This window comes from Dictyostelium discoideum (genome assembly GCF_000004695.1).
Source record: "Dictyostelium discoideum AX4 chromosome 3 chromosome, whole genome shotgun sequence".
NCBI lineage: Eukaryota > Evosea > Eumycetozoa > Dictyosteliales > Dictyosteliaceae > Dictyostelium > Dictyostelium discoideum.
The window spans coordinates 3,305,898-3,330,897 of NC_007089.4; the positions used below are offsets into that span (position 1 = coordinate 3,305,898).

The 25,000-nt window shown below is 19.7% G+C and overlaps 13 protein-coding genes across 13 annotated transcripts in view; 7 read left to right on the plus strand and 6 right to left on the minus strand.

Moving 5' to 3' along the window:
- Nucleotides 1-17: 17 nt before the first annotated feature.
- DDB_G0280519 (hypothetical protein) lies at nucleotides 18-1,831 on the minus strand (the record flags this gene model as incomplete). The annotated part of the gene is made up of 2 exons (XM_636063.1): nucleotides 18-326; nucleotides 374-1,831. The coding sequence occupies 2 exons, from the start codon at nucleotides 1,829-1,831 to the stop codon at nucleotides 18-20; spliced, it is 1,767 nt and encodes a 588-aa protein (XP_641155.1).
- Nucleotides 1,832-3,366: 1,535 nt separating this feature from the next.
- On the plus strand, nucleotides 3,367-4,427 carry DDB_G0280403 (hypothetical protein; the record flags this gene model as incomplete). Its single annotated transcript, XM_636064.1, has 3 exons — nucleotides 3,367-3,714; nucleotides 3,864-4,088; nucleotides 4,212-4,427. The coding sequence occupies 3 exons, from the start codon at nucleotides 3,367-3,369 to the stop codon at nucleotides 4,425-4,427; spliced, it is 789 nt and encodes a 262-aa protein (XP_641156.1).
- Nucleotides 4,428-4,711: 284 nt separating this feature from the next.
- On the minus strand, nucleotides 4,712-5,338 carry DDB_G0280405 (hypothetical protein; the record flags this gene model as incomplete). Its single annotated transcript, XM_636065.1, has 3 exons — nucleotides 4,712-4,842; nucleotides 4,879-5,014; nucleotides 5,111-5,338. The coding sequence occupies 3 exons, from the start codon at nucleotides 5,336-5,338 to the stop codon at nucleotides 4,712-4,714; spliced, it is 495 nt and encodes a 164-aa protein (XP_641157.1).
- An 846-nt stretch (nucleotides 5,339-6,184) lies between these two features.
- ddx56 (DEAD/DEAH box helicase) lies at nucleotides 6,185-8,488 on the plus strand (the record flags this gene model as incomplete). The annotated part of the gene is made up of 3 exons (XM_636066.1): nucleotides 6,185-6,454; nucleotides 6,620-7,098; nucleotides 7,180-8,488. 3 exons carry the CDS (start codon nucleotides 6,185-6,187, stop codon nucleotides 8,486-8,488), a joined length of 2,058 nt encoding a protein of 685 aa, XP_641158.1.
- Nucleotides 8,489-8,724: 236 nt separating this feature from the next.
- Nucleotides 8,725-10,344, minus strand: DDB_G0280409 (hypothetical protein; the record flags this gene model as incomplete). The annotated part of the gene is made up of 1 exon (XM_636067.1): nucleotides 8,725-10,344. One exon carries the CDS (start codon nucleotides 10,342-10,344, stop codon nucleotides 8,725-8,727), a length of 1,620 nt encoding a protein of 539 aa, XP_641159.1.
- Nucleotides 10,345-10,923: 579 nt separating this feature from the next.
- Nucleotides 10,924-11,448, minus strand: cypD (cyclophilin D; the record flags this gene model as incomplete). Its single annotated transcript, XM_636068.1, has 1 exon — nucleotides 10,924-11,448. The coding sequence occupies one exon, from the start codon at nucleotides 11,446-11,448 to the stop codon at nucleotides 10,924-10,926; it is 525 nt and encodes a 174-aa protein (XP_641160.1).
- A 155-nt stretch (nucleotides 11,449-11,603) lies between these two features.
- Nucleotides 11,604-12,944, plus strand: DDB_G0280411 (hypothetical protein; the record flags this gene model as incomplete). The annotated part of the gene is made up of 1 exon (XM_636069.1): nucleotides 11,604-12,944. One exon carries the CDS (start codon nucleotides 11,604-11,606, stop codon nucleotides 12,942-12,944), a length of 1,341 nt encoding a protein of 446 aa, XP_641161.1.
- A 557-nt stretch (nucleotides 12,945-13,501) lies between these two features.
- DDB_G0280413 (hypothetical protein) lies at nucleotides 13,502-16,991 on the plus strand (the record flags this gene model as incomplete). Its single annotated transcript, XM_636070.1, has 2 exons — nucleotides 13,502-13,516; nucleotides 13,674-16,991. 2 exons carry the CDS (start codon nucleotides 13,502-13,504, stop codon nucleotides 16,989-16,991), a joined length of 3,333 nt encoding a protein of 1,110 aa, XP_641162.1.
- A 1,076-nt stretch (nucleotides 16,992-18,067) lies between these two features.
- Nucleotides 18,068-18,563, plus strand: DDB_G0280415 (hypothetical protein; the record flags this gene model as incomplete). The annotated part of the gene is made up of 2 exons (XM_636071.1): nucleotides 18,068-18,313; nucleotides 18,432-18,563. 2 exons carry the CDS (start codon nucleotides 18,068-18,070, stop codon nucleotides 18,561-18,563), a joined length of 378 nt encoding a protein of 125 aa, XP_641163.1.
- Nucleotides 18,564-18,632: 69 nt separating this feature from the next.
- DDB_G0280417 (hypothetical protein) lies at nucleotides 18,633-19,680 on the minus strand (the record flags this gene model as incomplete). Its single annotated transcript, XM_636072.1, has 3 exons — nucleotides 18,633-18,640; nucleotides 18,707-19,343; nucleotides 19,615-19,680. 3 exons carry the CDS (start codon nucleotides 19,678-19,680, stop codon nucleotides 18,633-18,635), a joined length of 711 nt encoding a protein of 236 aa, XP_641164.1.
- Nucleotides 19,681-20,661: 981 nt separating this feature from the next.
- On the plus strand, nucleotides 20,662-23,229 carry DDB_G0280419 (hypothetical protein; the record flags this gene model as incomplete). Its single annotated transcript, XM_636073.1, has 1 exon — nucleotides 20,662-23,229. The coding sequence occupies one exon, from the start codon at nucleotides 20,662-20,664 to the stop codon at nucleotides 23,227-23,229; it is 2,568 nt and encodes an 855-aa protein (XP_641165.1).
- A 162-nt stretch (nucleotides 23,230-23,391) lies between these two features.
- On the minus strand, nucleotides 23,392-24,151 carry DDB_G0280421 (hypothetical protein; the record flags this gene model as incomplete). The annotated part of the gene is made up of 2 exons (XM_636074.1): nucleotides 23,392-23,973; nucleotides 24,080-24,151. The coding sequence occupies 2 exons, from the start codon at nucleotides 24,149-24,151 to the stop codon at nucleotides 23,392-23,394; spliced, it is 654 nt and encodes a 217-aa protein (XP_641166.1).
- Nucleotides 24,152-24,850: 699 nt separating this feature from the next.
- DDB_G0280423 (UAS domain-containing protein) overlaps nucleotides 24,851-25,000 on the plus strand; it is a gene marked incomplete at both ends in the record, with an annotated part of 1,451 nt that continues 1,301 nt past the window's right edge. Inside the window, one exon of the mRNA XM_636075.1 lies at nucleotides 24,851-24,962. Within this exon, the coding sequence (XP_641167.1) occupies nucleotides 24,851-24,962 (112 nt within the window). The remainder of the gene's footprint in view (nucleotides 24,963-25,000) is intronic.

Here is a 25,000-nt window from a genome sequence, read left to right on the forward strand (position 1 = left end):
GTGGTGATTGTTGTTGGTTATTGTTTAAAATCGGTTGATAGTAATACTTTGGATAGTGTTGTTGATTTTGTTGTTGATTTTGTTGTTGATTCTGTTGTTGGTTTTGTTGTTGATTTTGTTGTTGCTGTTGCTGTTGCTGTTGTTGCTGTTGCTGTTGCTGTTGCTGTTGTATTTGCATTTGCATTTGTAACATTTGTTGGTGTTGTAAGAGGCTTTGTTGTTGTTGTTGTTGTTGTTGTTGTTGTTGTTGTTGTATTGGGTTTTGTTGCATTGAGTTTTGTTGTAATTGAATAGGTGGTGGTTTTACAACACTTGACCAATGATCTCTATTTGATGTTACAGTTGATTTAATTTGTTGATTATTTAAATATACAAGGTTTTGTGTTTGTTGTTGTTGTTGTTGTTGTCTTTGTTGTTGTTGTTGTAACATTGCTTGGGTGTGATTTGTTGAGGTTGATTGATCAGGTTGTAAAGATGGACTCCAATTGAATCCATTAACACCAGCATCAAATGACATATTTTGATAACTACCAGTGCTAGTATTTAATTTTTGTTGTTGTCTATAATTATTTGTGTTAATATTATTGTTATTATTGTTGCCACTATAAATATCACCCAAAACTGGTGATGAAATTGGTGCATTTAATGGTGAAACTGATGGATTGGCAATATATTGAGGTGTTGGTGGTGTTTGATCAATTTTAATAATACCATTGATTGACGTATTTTGTTGTTGCTGTTGTTGCTGTTGCTGTTGTTGCTGTTGTTGCTGTTGTTGTTGTTGTTGTTGTTGTTGTTGTTGTTGTTGTTGTTGCTGCTGTTGTTGTTGTTGTTGTGTATAGAAAAATGGTGAAATTGGTGAAGGGGAAGATTTTAATTTTAATTTTTGTTGTTGTTGTTGTAATTGTTGTTGTCTTGAAACTATTGAAGAATTTGTACTTGGTAAACCATTTATATTTCTCTCAGAGAATGGATGAAAGAAGTAATTTGGATTTCCAAATGAAATCTCTTCACCATCACTTAATCTCTCTAAAGATCTTTGAAGTAATTGTTGTTGTTCATCCAATAGTTTATCATCTTCCTCATCTATATCACCACTTCCATTATTTATACTGATTCCATTGATGCTACTAATACCATTCATACCAAAACTAACATCATTAATCATCATATTACTACCACTACTACTTGTCATACCATTTACTATTGGACTCACGATTCTCTGTGCATGATGACTATTTGTTATTAAACTACTATTATTATTATTATTATTATTATTATTATTATTATTATTATTATTATTATTATTATTATTATTATTATTATTATTATTATTATTATTATTATTACTATTATTATTATTGTTGTTGATATTAAAATGTTGTTGTTGTTGTTCATGATAATATTGTTGTTGTTGATGTTGATGTTGTTGTTGTTGTTGGTTATAATATCCTCTATTTCCACCTCTAATAATATTAACATTATCTATTTGGTTATCATCTATATCATATAAATTACCATGGGTAATACTGGTGTTGCTATTGTTATGAACATAGCTAAATGTTGGGGATATATATTGTTGTGGGTGTTGTTGTTGTTGTTGTTGTTGTTGTTGTTGTTGTTGTTGTTGTTGATGATGTTGTTGTTGATGATGTTGTTGTTGTTGATGTTGTTGATGATAATTGCCACCAAATCTAACTTGATTGAACTGTGTTGTATGTTGCTGTTGTTGTTGTTGTACTTGAGTATTATTTTGTTGTTGGTGGTGATGCTGTTGTTGATTTAACATCATCCTACCAAAAGAATAGGATAGAGAGTCTTCGTTATTCATTCTTTTTTTTTTTTTTTTTTTCTTATCTGTTTTTGGTTGTATTGATATATTTATATTGATAATTGATACTGATATTGTTGATAATTGATAGTTGATAATTGATTATTGATTATTGATTATTGATTATTGATTATTGATTATTGATTATTGATATTTGACTTTGTTTTTTAAAAATTTTAAAAAAAAACAATAAAAAAAAAAAATAATAATTAAATTTAAAATTAAAATAAAGTCTTGAAACTGGAAAAAAAAAAAATAAACTTGATGGTTGTGTTTTTTAAATATTCTTGTAGATCTTATTCTAAAGAACACTAAAATTTCACTGTTTATATTTATTTCTTTTCTTTTCTCTTCTCTTCTCTTTTTTTTAATTATATTATATTATATAAAATAAAAAAAATAAAAAAACAAAATAAAATAATATAAAAAAACTATTAAATTAGTATATATATTTATATATAAATATATTGTTACTGGTATTTTAAATAAAATAAAATTTTAAAATAAAATAAAATATATAAAATAAAATAAAATAAAAAAAAAAAAAAAAAAAATCTTAATTGTTTTTTTTTTATTAATTAATTTTTTTTTTTTTTTTTTTTTTTTTTTTTTTTTTTTTTTTTTTTTTTTTTTACCTTTTTATTTTTTTTAAAATTAAATTTTTATGCTGGTTTTTGAATTTATTATATTACTTTCCAAACCAATTATAGGTTTTATAGTGTGGCGTATTGATGTGTTTTTTTATTTATTTTTTTTTATTTTTTATTTTTTTTTGCTTTTTTTGTTTTTTTATTTTTTTTTTTTATTTTTTTTTTTTTTTGTGTGATAAAAATACAATAAAATAATATGATGTTGTTTGTTGTTGGATGACGGTTACATATAAAAAAAATTTAAAAAAAAATTGAAAAAAATTAAAAAAAAAAAAAATTCAAAAAATTAAAAAATAAAAAAAATAAAAAAAAAAAAAAAAAAAAAAAAAAAATTAATTTGAAAAAATTAACAGTCAGTTGAAATGGAGGCGCCAAAATTCAAAATTTAAATTTAAATTAATGGAGGGGGCAAATTAAAAAATAAAAAAAAAAAAATAAAAAAAAAAATAAAAAAAAAAAATAAAAATAAAAGACTTTTTTTGGAAAATCTGATTAATTCTTGAGCATAAAAAAAAAAAAAAAAAAAAAAAATTTAGATTTTAAAATTTTTTTTATTTTTTTTGGCTTTGCAATTTAAAATTTTTTTCTTTTTCTTTTTTTTTTTTATTTTCTTTTTTTTTTTTTTATATCAATTTTTTTATTTTTTTTATTTTTATTTTTTTTTTTTTTTATTTTTATTTTTTTTTTTTTTTTTTTTTGTCCCCCTGTAATATCTTTGGGATGTAAAAAAATAAAAAAAAAAATAACATAAAAAAATAAAATAAAATAAAAAAATAAATAAAAACATGACTGTAAAATTTTTTGATTTTTTGATTTTTTGATTTTTTTTTTTTTTTGATTTTTTTTTTTTTTTTTTTAATTTTTCATTAATTTAAATTTTTTACAATGACAGAACCAAATAATAATACAAGTTCACTAGCAGCACAACCTGTTGCAGCAACATCATCAACAGCAGCCACAATCAATAACACAACAGCAACAACAATAACAACAACAGCACCAGCATCAGCAGCAACAACAACGATTTCACCAGGAACAGCATTTTCCTTAATAAACTCAAACCCATTATTAAATTCAGTTGAAGATAATGATTTATTAGTTAAATCTATTGCAGAAGGATACTCAAATTATCTTGGTTTTTCACAAAGTACAAATGACCAAGCTAAAAATATTGATGATACAATTGAATATATGTTAGCAAGATTAGATGAGTTTGGTGCTTTTGTTGAAACTGTATGTAGTTTATTATTATTATTATTATTATTATTATTATTATTATTATTATTATTATTATTATTATTATTATTTAGTATTAAAAAAAAAAAAAACCAATCAAACATATTAATTAACTTATTATTATTGTTATTATTATTGTAATATAGATAAAAACAGATACAGATAAAACTGATTCAAAACTTATACCATTATTATTTGAAAAAACAAAAGAAGTTCAACAATTTTTCCCAATTATCGATAAACTAACTGAATTATCATCAGATATTAATAAAAATATTTCAATATTAGAGGATAGATTAAATCAAGCTGATAGACATGTTTCAAATTTAACTGGAAAGAGCAACCCATTAAAATGGGTTTTATCTCATATTGTAAGTATTTTATTTTAATTTTGTTTTTGAAAAAAAAAAAAAAAAAAAAAAAAAAAAAAAAAAAAAAAAAACAATTAAAAATAATAAATGTATATTAATTATCAAAATTATATATATATTTAGCAAAAAGAAGAAGATATTTTGCAACAAATTAAAAATTCACAAGAATCAAATAATAATAATAATAATCCTCAACTCAGATTTGAACCACTCAAAATTCATAATACAACTGAATTCTTTAAACAAGTTAGAAGTCAAGCACAACCATCTAGTACTAATGCTACTACTACTACTACTACTTCTAATATAACGCAAAATGAAACATTAAAAAAAGAATAAATATATTTATAAATAAAAACTCTTGTAAATTAAATAATATGGTATGATAATAAATTAAAATTATTACCTTTACTTGTAGATAAATAACCCGATATTTATACAAGTTTAAAAACAAAAACAAAAAATAAAAAAAAAAAAAAAAATAGAATTCGCCTATAATTAAAAGAAATTGTTTTAAATATAATTTTAAAAATCTATTATGATATATAATCGGACTTTTTTTTTATTTTTTTTTATTTTTATTTATTTATGTTAGTTTATTGATTTAAATTTATAATTTATTGTTATACTGATTCTTCACCCATATTATTTGTTGTAGCGGTCGTTGTGGTAGTAGTGGTCAAATCATTTCTGGAATCAGTTGATACAGATATACTAATTAATAAAGGTTTTGATTCTTGAGTTTGAAATAAATCTAAAACCAATTTTATACTAAAAAACATAAATAAACTCCATATTATGAATAAAACTGTAAATAATATTCTAAAAGGGTATGATATATTAAATTTATTATTATTACCAATTTCTAAAAATTGGCAAATATCGTATGAAGACATAAAAAATGATACTTCTGATAAGGTGCAATACTTTTTTTTTTTTTTTTTTTTATTATTTACATAAAAAAAAAATAATAATTTTAATAGTTTTAATAATTTTAATAATAATAAATAAATGATATTTACCAATACTAGAAATGATTTTTTTAAAGTTTTAATTCCAAATAATCCAATTATAATTGTTACTATTTCTATAGCCATATTACATATTGATAAAAATGAAAAGAAACACCAAGGTATCCTTAATAGTATCATTATTAAAAATAACCATTTTAATTTGTATATTACTTTTTCTAATTCTGTTAATTCATTATAATTTTCACATTCAAATAATGATAAATCACCACCAATCATTATAAATATATTATTATTATTATTATTATTTTTATTTTATTTTATTTTTTATTTTTTATTTTTTTTTTATTTTATTTTATTTTATTTTATTTATTTATTTATTTTATAAACGGAAAAATTTAGTTTTCATCATATATATAGTTTTATTTTTCATTATATAATTTAATATATTTTTTTTTGTTCTTTTTTAAATTACTTAATATTATTATTGACTTGGAATGTGTAAAAAAAAAAAAAAAAATAAAAAAAAAAAAAAAAATATAATATAATTTTTTTTTAAAAATTGAATGAAATAAATAAATAAATATTTTTTTTTCTTGTTATTTTAAATACTCATCGTTCATTAGAAAAAAATTATTACAATAATAACCAAAACAGATGGTTATAGATTTTATATTGCCTTTTTTTTATTTAGATTTTTATTATTATTTTATTTTATATTTTTTTAATTTTATTTTTTTTAAAGATTTAGTTGGTGTAAAAAAAAAAAAAATAAAAAAAAAATAATAATAAAAATAATAAAAAGGATGGATTAAAAAAAGGAATTGGTGTTTTTGATTTGGCCAAATCAAATAATCAAAAATCATAAATTTAAAAAAAAAAAAAAAAATTAAAATAAAAAATTAAAAATAAATCTTTTTTTATTTTTTTTTTTTTTTTTTTTTTTTTTTTTTTTTTTTTCAAAAACAGTGAAAAAAAACGAGTCGGTTTTGGAATTTTTAATTTTTTTTTTTTTTTTTTTTTTTTTTTTACATTTTTATTTTTTTATTAATATTATTATTATTATTATTTTTTTTTGACGAAAACATTTAAATAGATTTTTTTGTCTATAAAAAAAAAATTAAAATGAATTTAAATAAAAATAATAACAGTGTTGAAGATAGTGTTAGTAGTGATTTAATTGATTTAGAATGTACATTCGAATCAATGGGTTTGGATAATAGAATCCTTAGAGCATTAAAAAAGATGGGATTCCAAAATCCAAGTCTTGTACAATCAAAATCAATTCCACTCTCATTACAAGGTAAAGATATTTTAGCAAAAGCTAGAACTGGTTCTGGTAAAACTGCTGCATATTCAATCCCAATTATTCAAAAAGTTTTAATGGCAAAAGAAGTAAGTGTTTAATTTAATAAATTAATAAATTAATAAATTAATAATAATAATAATAATAATAATAATAATAATAATAATAATAATAATAATAATAATAATAATAATAATAATAATAATAATAATAATACTAATTTTTATTTTTTATTTTTATTATTTCATTTTTAGAAATCAAATATTAAAGGTGTTAAAGCAGTTGTATTAGTACCAACTAGAGAATTATGTGAACAAGTTAAGAATCATTTTAATCAAGTTTCATATTATTGTCAACAATTAGTATCAGTAGTACAATTAGGTAATGATAAGACATTGGATGAACAAAAAGGTTTACTTCGTGATATTCCAGATGTTATAGTTAGTACACCAACAAGATTAGTACAACATTTAGAGAATAAAACCATTCAATTACAATCAACATTAGATATATTAGTAATTGATGAAGCTGATTTAGTTTTAAATTATGGTCATCAAAATGATATTAACATAATTAAATCATTTTTACCAAAAGTTTGTCAATGCTTTTTAATGTCTGCAACATTAACTAAAGAAGTTGAAGAATTAAAAAAATTAGTATTACATACTCCAGCCGTTTTAAAATTAGAAGAAGATAAAGCAATTCAAACTAATTTATCAGAATATTCAATTAAGTAAGTAATAATTAAAATTAATATTAATATTAATATATATTAATATATATTAATATTATTTTTAATTTTTTATTTATTTAGATGTGCAGAAGTTGATAAATTCTTATTAGTATTTTCATTATTAAGATTAAGATTAATGCAAGGAAAAATTTTATTCTTTGTAAATGATACAAATAATTGTTATAAATTGAAATTATTCTTTGAAAGATTTCATATTAAATGTGCAGTTTTAAATTCAGAATTACCAATTAACTCTAGACATGATATCATTTTACAATTTAATAAAGGTTTATTCGATTATTTAATTGCAACTGATGAATCTTTTAAATCTGATTCAAATAAAAAAGAAGAACAAGAATTAGAAGATAATGAAAATGAGGATGATGATGATGATGATGATGAAATGACTGATGTTAAAAAAGAAGATGATGAAGAAAATGAAGATGAAGAAGAAAATGATGAAGAAAATGAAGAAGATGAAGAAAATGAAGAAGATGAAGAAGATGAAGAAAATGAAGAAGATGATGATGAAGAAGAAAATGAAGAAGATGATGATAAAAAAAATAAAAATAAAAAAATAAATAATTCAAAAGGTGATAAAGAATATGGTGTAGCAAGAGGTATTGATTTTAGAAATGTTGATATTGTTGTAAATTTCGATTTTCCAAGAACAATTAAAAATTATATTCATCGTATTGGTAGAACCGCTAGAGGTACAAATAAGGGTATTGCATTATCATTTGTAACTTATCATAATGAAGAACTCTTAAAAAAAGTATCAAAGACTAGAGGCGATGCAGGATACAATCTTAAACCATTCGAATTTAAAATGAATGCAATTGAAGGTTTCAGATATAGAGTTGAAGATGTACTTAGAACTATTGGTATTCGTGCAATTAAAGAAGCCAAGAAAACTGAATTAAAACAAGAACTTTTAAATAACGAGAAATTAAAATCTCACTTTTCAGAGAATCCACAAGATCTTTTAGCTTTAAAACATGATACTACCTTAATTAAAAAACAAGTCCCACTTCATTTACGTGTTGTTCCAGAGTACCTCTTACCAACACAATTCAAAAATCATGCCGATCAAAAATTGGAAATCATTCCATCAAGACCACAATCTGGTCATCATGGTACAACCGGTAGAAGTTTAGGTGTTAATAAAAAACTTGAGCAAAAGAAAAGAAAGAAAGATATCTTAAAAACTTTATCAATTAAAAAGAATACAACTCTCACTGGTGAAGAATTGGCTCAAGCTCGTTCTAAATCACTCATTAAAAGATTAAAAATTAAAGAAGGTAATATCTCTGCTGATGGTTCTTATAAAACTGTTAAAGTTCAAAAGAAAGGTGCAAATAATAATAGAAGAAAACTTATTGTTGATTAATTAATTTAAAAAAAAAAAAAAAAAAAAAAAAAAAATAATAATAATTTTTTAAAAAAAAAACACACTCCCACATACACACACACTCTCTCTCAATATATATTATTTTTCTCATATTAAATTTTACAAATAAATAAATAAAAAATTTAAAAAAAAAAAAAAAAAAAAAAAAAAAAAAAAAAAAAAACACACATATATGATATAGAGTTTATTATTATTATTTATTTGTTATTTATTTATTATTTAATTATAAATTTTGGTTCACCAGAATTAATTGAAATTTGAAATGATTTTACATGATTAAATTGATTTAATTTAAATAATTGTATAATTGAAGATTCAAATTCTTTAAAATTATAAGAATCAGTTGTTTCATCAATTTCAAAGTAATCACCATTTAAAAAGATGAAATAATGATTAATTCTTTTATTATTTTCCAATAAATATTTAATTAGTTGTATTGATTTTATATCTTGTAAGAAAATTCTAGTTATTGATTCATTTTCAATAATCATTGAAAATAAAACTTCTAATAGTTGTGGAATTTCATTTAATACCCAATTTACATTTTCATTCATTTGTGTTACAATTGAAATTGATTTCAAACTTTTACTAATTTTAATTAATTCTTTATATTTATTCCAATGTTTAATAAATAATTCTATTTTTTCATTTGTTAATAAATTATTATTAAATTCTTTAATTTTACTATTAAATTCTATTTCTTTATTATTATTATTATTATAATTTAATAATAAATTTGGAAACATTTGAAAAAACTTTGAAATAAATGATTGAAAATTCATTGAAATAATTAAACTTTTTAAATTTGGAAATAATTTTAAAGAATAATATAATGTAGTAATTGTTGAATCTTCTAATATAAAAATATTAACTTTTGAAAAACCAATACTTTTATTATTATTATTATTATTATTATTAATATTATTATTTGATTTTAATAATTTAAAAGTTTTATAAAAATTTAAAATAATTTTTGAAAATCCAATTTCAATTACTTTAATTGGTCTATTTAAATTATATAATGATTTTATTAAATATTGGAAATCAGTTGAATTATTTTGATAACTAAATGTGAAATCATAAATTGAGGTAATATTACTATCATCTCCTATTAAATATTCTTTTTTATTATTATTATAATTACTACTATTATTATTATTATTATTATTATTATTATTATTATTATTATTATTATTATTATTATTATTATTATTATTATTATTATTATTATTATTTAAGGTTTCATTATTAATTCTTTGAACAATATGTTTAAATAATGATATATTTTTAAATTTAATTCCTTTAATTATAATTTTATCCATTTTTGAGAATGATAAATTATTAATTATTATTCTTTTTAAATTCTTAAATAAACTAATATCAATAATTAATTGATTTAATAAATTAACTAACTTTACTAAGTCATCTTCTGTAATTAATGGTTTATTATATCCATTTTTAAATTTTTCTGTATTTAATTTTAAATATTTTATTGAATCATTATTAATTATTGAATAATTATTATTTTTATTATTATTATTAATTAATTCATTTAATTTAATTATTAATGATTTATAATCTAAATTTGGATTATTTTTATAATAGAAATCAATTGATACATTTAGATTTAATTTCATATATTTAAACCATTCCCAACATACTAATGAAATTTTATCAATATCAATTGGTTGTGTTGGTTTACGTGAAAATAGATCATTTGGTATTGGTGGTGTTGGATATGATGATGTATATGATTTAATTTTTTTATTATGATAATTAATATCTATTATTAAAAAATTTAATATCTTTTTTTGAACATAAATTGGAATTATCATTTTTGCTTTTTTTTTTTATTGGAAAAAAAAAAAAAAGAAAAAAAAAGAAAAAAAAAATTAAATTAGAAAAAAAATAATAAAAATTAAATTATAAAAAAAAAAAAAAAAAAAAAAATTAAAAAATAAAAAAAAAGATATTAAAAAAAAATAGATTTTAAATTGTAAAAAAAAAAAAAAATTAAAAGTAGAAAAAAAATTAGTCATTCTTTTTTTTTTTTTTTATTTTTTTATTTTTTTATTTTTAATAATAATAATACCCACTGTGGAGTTTCACCAATGCTCTAAAATTTTCAGCTGTCTTTGGTATAATATCGTTATATAATTCAAATACAACTCTACCTAATTCTTTTCACCTTGTTTTATATCAAAAAAAAAAAAAAAAAACCTTAACTCTACTATTTGCCATTTTTTTAATTTTAAACAAAAAAAAAAAAAATAAAACCAAAAAAAAAAAAAAAAAAAATTTAGTGGACCTGTTAAAAAAAAAGAGAGAAAAAGTTAAAGATTTAAAAGTAAAATAATCTTTTTCTTATTTTTATTTTTTATTTGTTATTATTATTATTATTATTTAAAAAGTTTTTAAAGTTGACCACAATCTTCAATGACACATGCAGCTTTTGGACGATCACTTCTATCAGTTTCAGCATTTTCAACTTTTTTGACTATATCAAAGCCTTCAACTACTTCACCAAATACAGTATGACCACCATTTAAATGTGGAGTTTCAGCAGTGGTAATAAAGAATTGAGAACCATTTGTATTTTTACCAGCATTTGCCATTGATAAACAACCGATTTTATGTTTAACGAGGAAATTTTCATCATTAAAAGTACGACCATAAATTGATTCACCACCAATACCAGTACCATGAGTGAAATCACCACCTTGAACCATAAAGTTTTTAATGACTCTGTGAAATGATGAACCTTTGTAATGTAATGGTTTACCTGATTTACCAATACCTTTTTCACCAGTACATAATGCTCTAAAATTCTCTGCTGTCTTTGGTACGATATCGTTATATAATTCAAATACAACTCTACCTAATGGTGTATTACCTTGTTTAATTTGAAAAAAAACTTTATTTCTAATAATTCCTGTCATTTTTTTAGTTAATATTAAAAAACGAAAATGAAAATAAAAAAAAAAAATTTTTTTAAAAAAAAAAAAATAAAATTTAAAGATTTCGTTTTTACGCGAAAGAGAAAAAAAAAAAAAAAAAAGATTAATTTAAAGATTTGTAAAAAAAAAAAAAAAAAATGATAAATAAAATTGTAAAAAATGTTATAGAAAATCAATTTAAAGGATATAATAAATTAAAAGATTTACCAATTTCATTATTTGTTTATTGGCCATATTGTAGTAAAATATGTCCATATTGTAATTTTAATAAATATAGAGATTCAGATAAGGTTGATCATGAAAGAATGTCAAAAAGTTTATCAAGAGAATTAGAATCATTTGTAAAGAATATATATTTAAATAGTAATGAAAATAGTTTTATAAGAGAAAGACCAATAACATCGATTTATTTTGGCGGTGGTACGCCATCGTTAGCAAAGATTTCAACATTTGTAGAAACCATTGAAACAATGAAAAAACTATTCCCATCGTCATTGAGTATTGAAGATATTGAAATCACATTGGAGGTAAATCCAGATCAAAAAGATTTAAAAAATTTATTAAAAGATTTTAAAAAATATGTTGGTGTTAATAGAGTTTCATTGGGTGTTCAATCATTGGTTGATAAAGATCTCCATTTTTTAGGTAGAACTCATAATAGAATTCAAGCTGAAGAAAGTATAAAAATTGCAAGAGATTTATTTGACCATGTTACATTTGATTTGATTTATTCTAGAACTATAGATCAAACTTTGGAACAATGGAGAAATGAATTGAGATATGCTTTGAATTTAGCAGATGGTAATGGTCATGTTTCATTATACACACTAACCTTTGAACAAGGTACATCATTCTATAGAAGATTGTCTTCAAAAGGTAATAAATTTAAAATCATTCCACCTGATGATCAAAAATCATCAGACCTTTATGATTTAACGGTTTGTGAAGCTGAAGCTATGGGTTTCCAACAATATGAAATTAGTAGTTTTGCATCTTCACATAATCAAAAAGGTAAACATAATTTAAATTATTGGAGATCTGGTGATTTCATTGGTATTGGTCCTGGTGCTTCTTCAAGATTGACAACTTTAAATAATAATAATAATAATAATAATCAAATTTCAAGATATTCTTTCAAAAATATATTACACCCAAAAGAGTGGATGGAAAAGTTAAATTCAAAAGAAATATTATGCAATGCATTCATTGAAGATGAATTTAATCCAACCATACCTTTAACAAATTTTGAAGTGGCTGAAGAAATGTTACTCAATGGTTTGCGTACTATTGAAGGTGTTCAGCTTTCAACTTTTACTTTTCAAACTAATGGTTTAACTTTTGATCAATTTTTAAATATGAAACAAGTTGAAATATTACAAGAACAAGGATTTTTAATATTAGAACCAACTTGTTTAAAATTAACTGGAAATGGTAGAAAATTATTAGATACTATAATTCCAAAGATTTTAAAATATTAATATAAAAAAAAAAAAAAAAAAAAAAATAATATTAATATTTGTGAATTTTTATAATCAAAATTTCTGTGAATTTTTTGATCAAATCTGAGATTTCTTTTTAATTTAATTTTAATTTTTTTTTAATTTTTTTTTTTTTTAAATTTAATTTTTTTTTTTTTAATTATTATTTTTTATTTTTTTTATTTTTTTTATTTTTTTTTTTTTTTGATTAAAAAAACTCAATCATAGCTTCAAATTAGACTACTCAATAAAATTAATTATTATTTTTTTTTTATTTTTTTATTATTAATCTTTTTTAGATAAAATCCGTCCCAAATAAACTTTTTTTAATTTAATCTTTTTTTTTTTATTTTATTTTATTTTTTTATTTTTTTTTTTAATTTTTATTTTTTTTTTTTTTTTTTACACGGAGCCAAAGAAAATTAAAATTATTTTTTATTTTTTTTATTTTATTTTTTTTAATTTAAAATCTTGTAAAGGAAGAAACAAAGAAAACACGCACACACACACACAATATAAATATACAAGTTGTATATATATTGTTTTATTATTAAAGAATGAAACATTTCAAGGTAAAAACAAAATAAATAAATTAAATAATCAAAAAAATAAAGGTTTAGTGTTACTAATATTAATAATATTTACATAACCTAACATTAATTTAATAATTATAAATAAAAATAAAAATAATTATAATGATAATAATTATAAAAATAATAATAACCATAGAGATTTTATGATTTCAAAACTTATCTTGGAGGTTCTTCACCAACAGATACAAATGAAACTACAGATTCATCTTCACAATCTCAAATTGAAAATGAAGAAATAAATAAAACCTCAAATAATATAAATATATCAACCGAATTATCATCTTCTACAACATTAAATAAGTCACAGAATAATAATAATAATAATAATAATAATAATAATAATAATAATAATAATAATAATAATAATAATAATAATAATAATAATAATAATAATAATAATAATAATAATAAAGAAACAAACTCATTATCAACAACACAATTTAAATTTATAAATGTTCAAGTTTCAGATTCAGTTTTATCAATCTCTACAAAATATAATATGACAGAAGAGGATTTAATGATATTAAATAGATTAGAGTCAAAGAATTTATATCCAGGTCAAACATTAATAGTTTGTTTTAACTTTTTATCAAATAATCCTTTAAAATCTCTTAAAAAGAAACCATCATTTAATAATAATATTAATAATGATAATAATGATAATAATAATAATATAATTGAAGAAAATGAAAAGAGATTAATGAAATTTTTTACAAAAGGATTTATTGATGATGGTGGTGGGGGTTGTGGTGGTGAGGTTGAGGGTGGTAGTGGAAGATTATTGGATATTGTTAATTCATATCCATTGTTATTACCAAGATTAAGAGAAAAGTTTAGTATATCAATGTACAGTAAGGATATCAATACTTTAGATGGTCATATTATAGAACAAGATGGTCAACATCATTCATTATGTTCATCATCCACTGATCAAATCAATAGAAATAGAGCGAAATCACTAATACTATCAAATTTAAACATTGATAATGTTTTATTCATTCAACAAAATATTCAACATCAACAATATTATCAACAATCTTCACAACAACATCAATATAAAATTAATATAATAATGGGTACTTTAAAATTTTTAAGTGGTTCTTTAATTTTATTTAATCCAAAATCAAATAATAATAATAAATTAGAAATATTATTTAATAATATATCAGGATGGAAATTAAGTATTTATGATAAGGATCAAAATGTTTTAAAGATAAATCATGATCATTTGTCAGTACTTTCATCAAATTCAATGTTACTTTGTATTTATTTGAAATCTTATATACAAGATTCTTATAAAAAGAACTTTATAATTGTAAATAGTAATAATAGTAAAAAGAATAAACAAACAACTTATGATTTGAAATCATTACATTCAGTTTTAAAAGAATTATTTAATGGTATACCACATGTTGAAAATGAATCAACTTTACCAATACCTCAAGGTGGTCCTTCAAATTGGGATAAATTATTATCACAACCAATCTCTGAGTTGTTATTATTATCTTCAATTGCTCCACCAAATCAAAATCAAAATCAAAATAATAATAATACTTCACCTCTTTCGCCAATTAAATCATCTTTTGGTTTTAGTATTAATCAATTAAAGAGTTCAAGCGGTACAACACAAATACTAAATGATAATAAAGATTTAACTAATAATAGTGTTGGTATTAATAATAATAATAATAAAAATAATGACAATAGCAATAACAATAATAAAGAAAACAAAGAAATTAAAGATAGCAATAATAATAATAATAATGAAAATAATATATTATCACCAACTAAAGAAAATACAAATCAAAATTCAATTATATCACCATTTAAAAAGACATTGGATACAGAAGTTTTTAAATATGAATTATTTTCTTTATTTGATGAAACTCGTAGAGTTGAAGGTATTTTAACTATTTTACCAAATTGGTTAATATTTCAAGCAAATGTAAATGATCCATTAGTAAAGAAAGAGGGAAGTTTAAAATTTCAATTAAATTTTATGATGGATCAAGTTGCTTATTGTTCAATTATACCAAAACCTTCTTCATTATCAATATCAACTGATAATGTAAATAATAATCAAAATAATAATAATAATAATAATAATAATAATAATAATAATAATAATAATAATAATAATAATAATAATAATAATAATAATAATCAAAATAATAATAATGGTGGAGATTTACAATTTAATATGGAAGAAGAAAAAATAGAAAATGAATCATCTGAAGAAAAGAAAGATAATCAAAATAATAATAATAATAATAATAATAATAATAATAATAATAGTTTAATTTCATCAAATATTAATTCAACAGGTTTAAATAATAGTAATAACGGAATTAATATTTTAAAGAAATCAATATCAACAAAGAGTTTAGTTTATACAGGTATACATATTATAGTTTTTTTAGAGAATAATCAAGTTGAAAAAGATATTGTATTGGAATGTGATGATGAAGATTCAAATAGTATTTGTGAGAGAATTAATAAATCAATAGAGAATAGTAAAAAGAAATTACCACAAATAACTAGACAAATTAATTATTCAATTTCACCTTCAACTTCACCTTCTTCACAATTCACATTATTACATAATAGAACAACAACACCAACTAAATCAAATACATCAACACCAACACCAACACCAACACCTTCAACATCATTTACTAGAAACTTTTTAAATTTTAGTTCTTTTTTCGATTTAAATTCATCAACGACTCAAGATAGTAATGATACAACTATTGATCTCACAACAAATCACAACAATGAATTATTTAATTATAAGACAGGTAGTGAATATGATGATGACAATGATGACGATGATGATGATGACGATGATGATGAAAATTATAATAATGGTGATAAAGAAAATGGAGAAATTATTCAACATATTAGAATTATTGATTTTATTCCAACACTTTTTGGTTCAAATTCACCACCAATTATTGAACCTGAAGATGCTAGAAAGATAGTTAGACATTTACCACCAATTGTTCAACTTAAAAATTGGAATTTACTTTATAAAACTGTACAGCATGGTATTTCAATGAATACTTTATATAGTAAAACCAAAGATCAAGGACCTGTTGTATTGGTTATCAAAGATTCAGAATCAAGAGTTTTTGGTGGTTTCATATCGGAATCAATTAAAAGTACAAAGAGTTACTATGGATCTGGTCAATGTTTTGTTTTCTCTTTGGTGGATAAAGATGATTTTAAATATTATCCTTGGTCAAAGAAAAATGAATGTTTTGTACAATCCACTGATAATTATATCTCAATGGGTGGTGGTATAGATGGTAAATATGCACTTTGGGTTGATAATGAAATGAATTTTGGTGTCACTAGTCCATGTTTAACTTATGATAGTCAACCTTTAACAAATGGTGGTTTAGAAAATCAAGATTTCAAATGTATTGAATTAGAAATTTGGGGTTTTGATTAATTGATAAAAATAAAAAAATAAAAAAATAAAAAAAAATAAAAAATAAAATAAAAGAAAATAAAAAGAAAATAAAAAGAAAATAAAAAAAAAAAGTAGTAAATAAAACAATATAAAAACAATATAATGTGTTCAAAAGCAGTATTTTTTTATTTTATTAAAAAAAAAAAAAAAAATTATTAATATAGAGAGGTTGGTAGGTTTTTTTTTTTTTTTGTGGTTATATAAATAAATTATTTTTATTTTGGAAAGGTGTTATAATAATAATGTTGTTTTTTTTTTTTTTTTTTTTTTTTTTTTTTTTTCCCAAAAATAAAAAAATGATTGCTTAAAAAATAAGGAAAAATAATAAATGTTAATTAAATTGAAACAGTAAATCTGATCGTTTTTTTTTTTTTTTAAAACAAAAATATTAAATAAAAAAAAAAAAAAAATTTTATTACTTTACTTCTAATTAACTTTTAACTAATTTTTTATTGTAATAACCACTTTTTTTTTTTTAAAAAAAAAAAAAACAACACTTGGATGAAAATACACTTGGATGAAAATACTAATTTTTCAATTTAATTTCCCAATATATTTAATGTTTGTTTAAATCTATAATAAAAAATTGATGATTTAATTAACTCTTTTCTGTCCATTATTCTCTAATAGGAAATAAAAAAGATTTTTTTTTTTTTTTATAATATAAAAATAATTCAAATCTAATTATAAATCTTAAATAGTACTATAATAATATATAGAAATTTTTTTTTTTTTTTTTTTTTTAAAAAAAATACCCCTTTGACTTCTTTTTAATTTTTATAAAAAATAAAAAAATTAAATTTATCTTTTTTATTTTTTTTATTTTTATTTAATTTAATTTTTTTATTTTTTTTTTTATTGCTTAATTTTGTTCACTTATTTGGAAAAAAAAAAAAAAAAAAAAAAAAAAAAAAAAAAAAAAAAATACTAAAGACAAAACAAAAAAAAAAAAAATCTTATTATTATTTCTCAATAATTTTAAAATATATAAAAATTAACAAATATTATAAAATAAAATAAATAAAATAAATAAAATAAAATAAAATAAAATAAAAATGGTAGCAATAAATGAAGAATTTATTAAAAAAAATATATTGGATGAAAATGCTAATATATTTGGAGCATGTATAATTGGTGCACCAGAATGTATGGTACTTTCAAAATTAAATTTTGAAATTTCAAATGAAGAAGTTAAAAGATTAACAGAAGTTTTCACACTTTTCCGTGAAAATCCATTAGTAATTGGTGGTAAAATTTATACAAGAACAAAAACAACATCAAGTTATATTCTTGCAAAAAATGTAAATCTATTAAATTTTAATATTTAATATTTTTTTTTTAATTATTAATATTTTTTTTTTTTTTTTTTTTTTTTCTCTCTCTCTCCCTCTCTCTCACCTCTCATACTCACAAAAAAAGGATACAACTGGTATTGCATTATTTCAAAATAATATGGGTTTGATAGCGGTAGCAAAATTTTTAGATAACTCAATAGAACCAGAAAGATTATTAAAAATTTTACAAAGTGCAATTTTAAAAGCTTTATTATAATAATAAAATTTTTTACAAATAATATCAATTAAAAAAATAAATAAAATTATATTAATTTTTTTTAAAATTTTAAATTTCTTTTTTTTTTTGGTGTGAAAATGGAATATTTATTTTTTTTATTTTTTTATTCTATAGTTTTTTACCAGTTAATTGTTCATACTCTGCTTTAAAAGTATCTAAATTATTTGATAATTCATTATCAATATCAGTCATTGCTTGATTATATTCTCTTCTCATTCTTTTATATCTTTCTAAAGCGACTTGAGCAATTGTATTCATTTCTTCAGTTCTATCAATTGATACATCATTTAAAATGAATTTCCATGCAGGATCTAAATTTTTAAAATCTGTGTGAAATGAAATACATGCTTTTAAAAATGTTGGAAAATTAATTGTATTATTTTCATTATTATTTTCATTATTATTTTGATTATTATTAGTATTTTTATTAATAAATTTTTGAATATAATTATCAGTATATTCAGATCCTTTCGAATTTTGAAGAAATGATTTCAATTCATTGAAATCCAATAAATGATTTAAATCTTTGTCTAATTCATCCCTATAAAAAATTTTATATTGTGATATAAATTCTTGAGAAAGGAATTTCCTTGAATTTAATTCCTCATCACTAAAAAAGATATCATAATAATCAATTTTCTTTGAATCATAACCTTTTAATTGTTTAATTAAATTTTGATAATCCTCTAAAAAACTCTCTTCTCTATTTAATTTATTAATGATTTCATTTTTAAAAATTCCTTTAATTTTCTCTTGTTGCTTATTTTTTAAATTGATTTTTAATTTTTATTATTATTATAATTGAAAAAAAAATAAAAAAAGAAATAAATTCAATTCAATTAAATTAAATTATAAAAATTTAATATAAAATTGAATTATTAATTGGATTATTATAAAAAGTGTATTGAAAAAAACAAAAAAAAATAAAATTAAAAAAAAAAGAGTGAGATTAGTTTGAGATTTAAAAAAAAAAAAAGAAAAAATGAATGAAATGGTGGGGGTGTGAAAAAAATAGTATTTAAAAACTTACTCCATGTGCGATTTTATTTAAAAATAGAATCAAAAAAATTGAATATAGAATAATTTTTTTTTTCATGATATTTGTTTTTAATATTAACTAAAACCAAACAAACCCCCCTTTGCAAAAATAAAAAATAATTATTTTTAAAAAAAAATAAAAAAAAATTAAAAAAAATTAAAAAAAAAAATAATTATAAAAATAAAAAAATAACATTGTTTTTAATATTTAATTATTTTATTATAATTTTTAATTTATTTTTAATTTTTTTTGTGTTTATTATGATTTTTTTTTTTTTTTTTAAACATTTAAATTTATTATCCTAAAATCATTTTTTTAATTAAAAACAATCGATTAAAATACATTATTAATAAATCAACGAAATCTTGGATATTTTTTTTTTTTTTTATTTTTTAATTCGTGTATTATATTTTATTTAATTAAATAAATTCAAAATATATGTGTTTCTTTTTTTTTTTTTTTTTTTTTTTTTTAGTTTTAAGATTAATTTTTTGTTGTTACTATTAATATTTTACAAAGAATTGAGGTTTGTTTGTGCATCACCTGACGATTAAAAATTAATACTTGAAATACAAAAGATCTAATTACATTCACAATTATTATATTAAAAAAATAAAAAATAAAAAAATAAAAAAAAAAAATTAAAAAATTTGAAAAATGAAAATCATAAATTTCAGATTTGAGATGTGGTGTTATAATTAGATTTTTTTAATTTTGATTATAAAAAAAAATTTTTTTTTTTTTTTTTTTTTTTTTTTTTTTTTTTTTTTTTTAAAAAATATTTTTTTTTTTTTTCATTAAATATTATTTTTTTTTTTTTTTTAATTTAATTTTTCAAACCTATTCCAAAAAATAATTTTTGGATAATTAACTTTAAGTGAAATAAATCTCTTTAATTTTAATAAAAATAAAAATAAATATTAATAAAAAATAATAACAAACAATAATTTAAATAATAATTTTTAAATTTATTATTTTAAATTTAATAATTTAATTTAAAAAAAAAAATTAAAAAAATTAAAAAAAAAAAAAAAAAAAATGCCAAGTGATGAAGATTTTTTTAATAATTTACCAATAAATTTACAAAAACAAATTTTAAGTAATTTATTTTTAAATAATTTTCAAATTTATAATAAAACAATATCAAAATCAACATTTACAAATGACTGTTATATTGAAAATAATTTACAATTAGAATTTAAAAATAATGAATGTTTTAATAATAGTATTTATATAATTTCATTATCATTAGTTTGCAAATTATGGGCAATTTCATTAATACCAGGTGCATTTGATACAAATGGATACCAATTTGTAATTAATAATAGAAAAGATTATTTATACTTTTTAAAATGGAGTCAACATGGAATAATTGAAAGAACAAAAAAATGGTATGGTAAATTAAAATTAAATTTTAGTAGTAAAAAAAAGAAACCAAAATATCCACCAATTAAATTCGATTGGAATAATGTTATAATTAATTATATTAATCCACCTGAATTAACAATTCCAAAAGATATTCAAAATATTTCAATGATAAATAGTCAATTATTAATTAATCAATCATCATCAACCTCATCACCATCAACATCATTTTTGTCATCAATTTATTCTGACACAAATTCAGATTCAAGTTCTGATTTTGATATTGGTAATTCAACAACTACTGTAATAACAAGTTCAATTACATGTCAATCATTATCAAATTCAGCAGTGATTGGTAATGGAAGTGGTACCGCAACAACTATTCATCATAGTATTAGTAATGGTAATTTATCAGCATGTTCAAACTCAACTTTATCAACACCAACATCATCACCAAAATTAACAAATCATAATAAACATCGTAATCCAAGTAATGGTAATATAATAAACCATTTACAACAACAACAAAATTTACAAACATTAAAAATAAAAATGAATTCTAATAATGCTAAAGAAACCGATACATTTATTGATTTAGTTAATAAGAATGCAAATTTAAAACATTTAGAAATTGATAGATCTGAAATTTCATATTTTAGTAATATCGGTGGTGGTAGTTCAAGTATTGCTTTATATGATACACTTTCAAATCTTTTGCATTTACAAGTTTTAAAAATTCAAATGACACTTAATGGTGGTACACCAATTCATCATTTAGGTCTATTAACTAATATAAAGAAATTATATGTTGAATTTATACCATCACCAACAAGTGAAGGACGTTGTGATTGGAATAATTTAGAATATTTATTAAAAAATGCACCTGAAATTGAAACACTTTCAATTAAAGATTGCAATCGTATTCCATTTTCAAACATATTCACTGTCTTAACCAATAATAGAAGTTTAACAGAATTAGATATTCAAGAATGTATTTCACCATTATCAATAATTAATAATAGTAGTGGTAATTTATTAAATTTATTAACAACAAATAATAATAATACAAATAATACAAATAATACAAATAATACAACCAATAATTGTAATAATAGTAATGGTAGCAATATATCAATATCAATAAATGGTAATACTTTAAACCAAAGTACAAATAGTAATAATAATAATAATAATAATAATAATAATAATAATAATATAGGTGGTGGTGGTGGTGGTACAATTAATACTAGTACTAGAGTTTTAGCAAGTCATATTGATGAATTTCCATATTTAGGGTTAAAAGAATTTTTAATTACAAATAATTTTATACAAAGTTTATCATTAAGATTTACAGGTATTGCATCACCAACTTTATTAAATTCACAAAATGAATTTACATTATCATCAAGTTCATTAGAGAAATTATCATTATTTAAATTAAATGATAAAGATAAATTAAATATTTCAATTAATATACCAACTTTAAAAGAATTGGTATTACTTCCATATAGAAATAGAGGTTTGATAAAGTTTATTAAATCTTCTAAAAAGATATCAAGATTATCATTATATAGACAACCTTTTTCAAATAATAGTACCAATTCTACAACAACAACAACAACATGTCTACCAAGTAAACAATGTTTTGAAATGGATGAACTTTTAAGAGCGATAAATAGGAATTACAATTTACAAGCATTTTACAATCATAATTATATACCACAAATTAATGCAATTGATTTCATAAAATCAAATCATCCATCAGTTACAAGTTTTATTCATTTTAATGAGAATATTAAACATTTGGAAAATGATTTAATTGAATCGATTTGTATAAATTCTAGAATAGAATCACTGACTTTAATGTTTAACAGTTCAACATCTATCATGTTTGGTGTTGATGATGGTGAGCCTATATCAGAACTATGTGTAATAATGATCATTTTCAAATTGATCACTTCTGTGCTTGCTAGAAATCATACTTTAAAATCTTTGAAAATCATTGATTGTTCAAATGATGTTCAAGAGAATTTAAATTCTTGTTCAACTGGTTTCGGTTGTCCACATTTTGGTTACTGTAAACTTTACCAAAATCAATTATCTCAATTATTTAAATCAACTAGTATCCTTCAATTTTATTTCCCATTTTATATGAAAAAATATTTTGAAAAATATTTAATTCATTCTTCAAAATTATATTCTTTCATTTTAAAAGATAATGAATTATTACCATTTTCTTAAAATATATATTTTTATTCTTTTTTTTTCTTCTCTTTCTCTTTTATTTAAAATAAATATGTATAATTGTATAATAAATAATAAATAATAAATAATAAATAATAAATAATAAATAAAAAATTGTAAACAAAAATATTTTTTTTTTTTTTTTTTTTATTTGTTTAATTAAATGAATATTGGATTCGAAGAATCTAATGATTTTGGAATAATATCAATTGAATCTTTTGTATATAAAAATATTTTTAAAGAATTATCATCATTGATATGTTGCCATCTTTCAAATGGATAAACTATAGTTGCAATTCTAATTGATTTATGATTTGTTGATTCACTATCATTGTCTCTAATTAATTTCTTTACTTTTGATTCAATTACTTTTAATGCTCTTGGTATTAAATAACATGTTAAAATGGTTGGATAAATTAATTTATTATTATTATCATTATTATTATTATTATTATATAATCCAATTGAACTTAATTTAAAATCAAATGATTCATTTGCAAAATCTTGTACTTTAAATAAAACTAAATGGTCAACACCTTCTTTTTTTGCATTTTCATTTGCAGATTTAATTAATTCTGGGTTAATATCTAATCCAATACCTCTGATTCCATAGTGTTTTGCTGCGTATATTACAATTCTACCGTCTCCACAACCTAAATCTAATACAACGTCATCACTATCTATTGATGATATTTCTAACATACTTTTAATTGATATTTCTGATGATGTTGCATATGGGCACTATTAAAAATAAAATAAAAAAAATAAAAAAAGTATTAGTATGTGATTTTAATTAAAGAAAAAAAAAAATAAAATAAAAATAATTTATAAAAAAAAAGATAATTACAATTTGGTTTGGGAGTGGATCTTCTTCATCTAAAAATGGTTGAGTCCATTCTTCATCGGAATCACATTGCATTATATATATTTATATAAAACACGACAATGTTTTTTCGTCAGTCGATTAAAAAAAAAAAAAAAAAAAAAAAAAAAAAAAAAAAAAAAAAAAAAAAAACAAAAATAAAAATGAAAAAAAAATAAAAAAATATGTTTGGAAAAAAAAAAAAAAAAAAAAAAAAAAGAAAATAAAAAAAATTAAAAAAAAAAATATTGTTTAAATAAGTAATATTTAGAAAATTATGTTTTGATCTATTTTTGTTATTTTTTGTTTTTAAATTTATCCATAATAAGTTATTTTTTTTTTAAAACTATTATTTAATAAAGTTCCAAAAAAAGTCATCATAACTTTAATTAAAAACAATTTCAAAAAAAAAAAATAAAAAATATAAAAAAAAAAAATTTAATTTGGTTTTTACATTTCAAAAAATTAATAAAAATTTTTTTTTTTTTTTTTTTTTTCTTTTTACACACTTACACAAACATAAATAAAAAAAAAAAAATACCTGTACAATTAGTTTAACAATAAATAAAAAGTTAAACTTTTTGAATCAGTGTATTAATAATAAAATAAAAAACGACACGTCCAAACAATCATTTTTCACACCTCTTCATTATCTCAAAGAGTCTTTTTAAGGGTCATAGGCCATCATTAATTGTTGCGAACACCTTTGGGATTGGTTTTGTTTTATTTTGTTACTACAAATTAAGATTATTAAAAATGAATTCTCCATCTTCATCATCATCATCTACATCAACTACTACAACTACTACAACAACACCAAATTCAAATTTATCAATATGGAGTTTAAGTTATTATATTAATTTATGGAGTAAGAATTTTATTTTATTTATTTATTTTTAAATGATG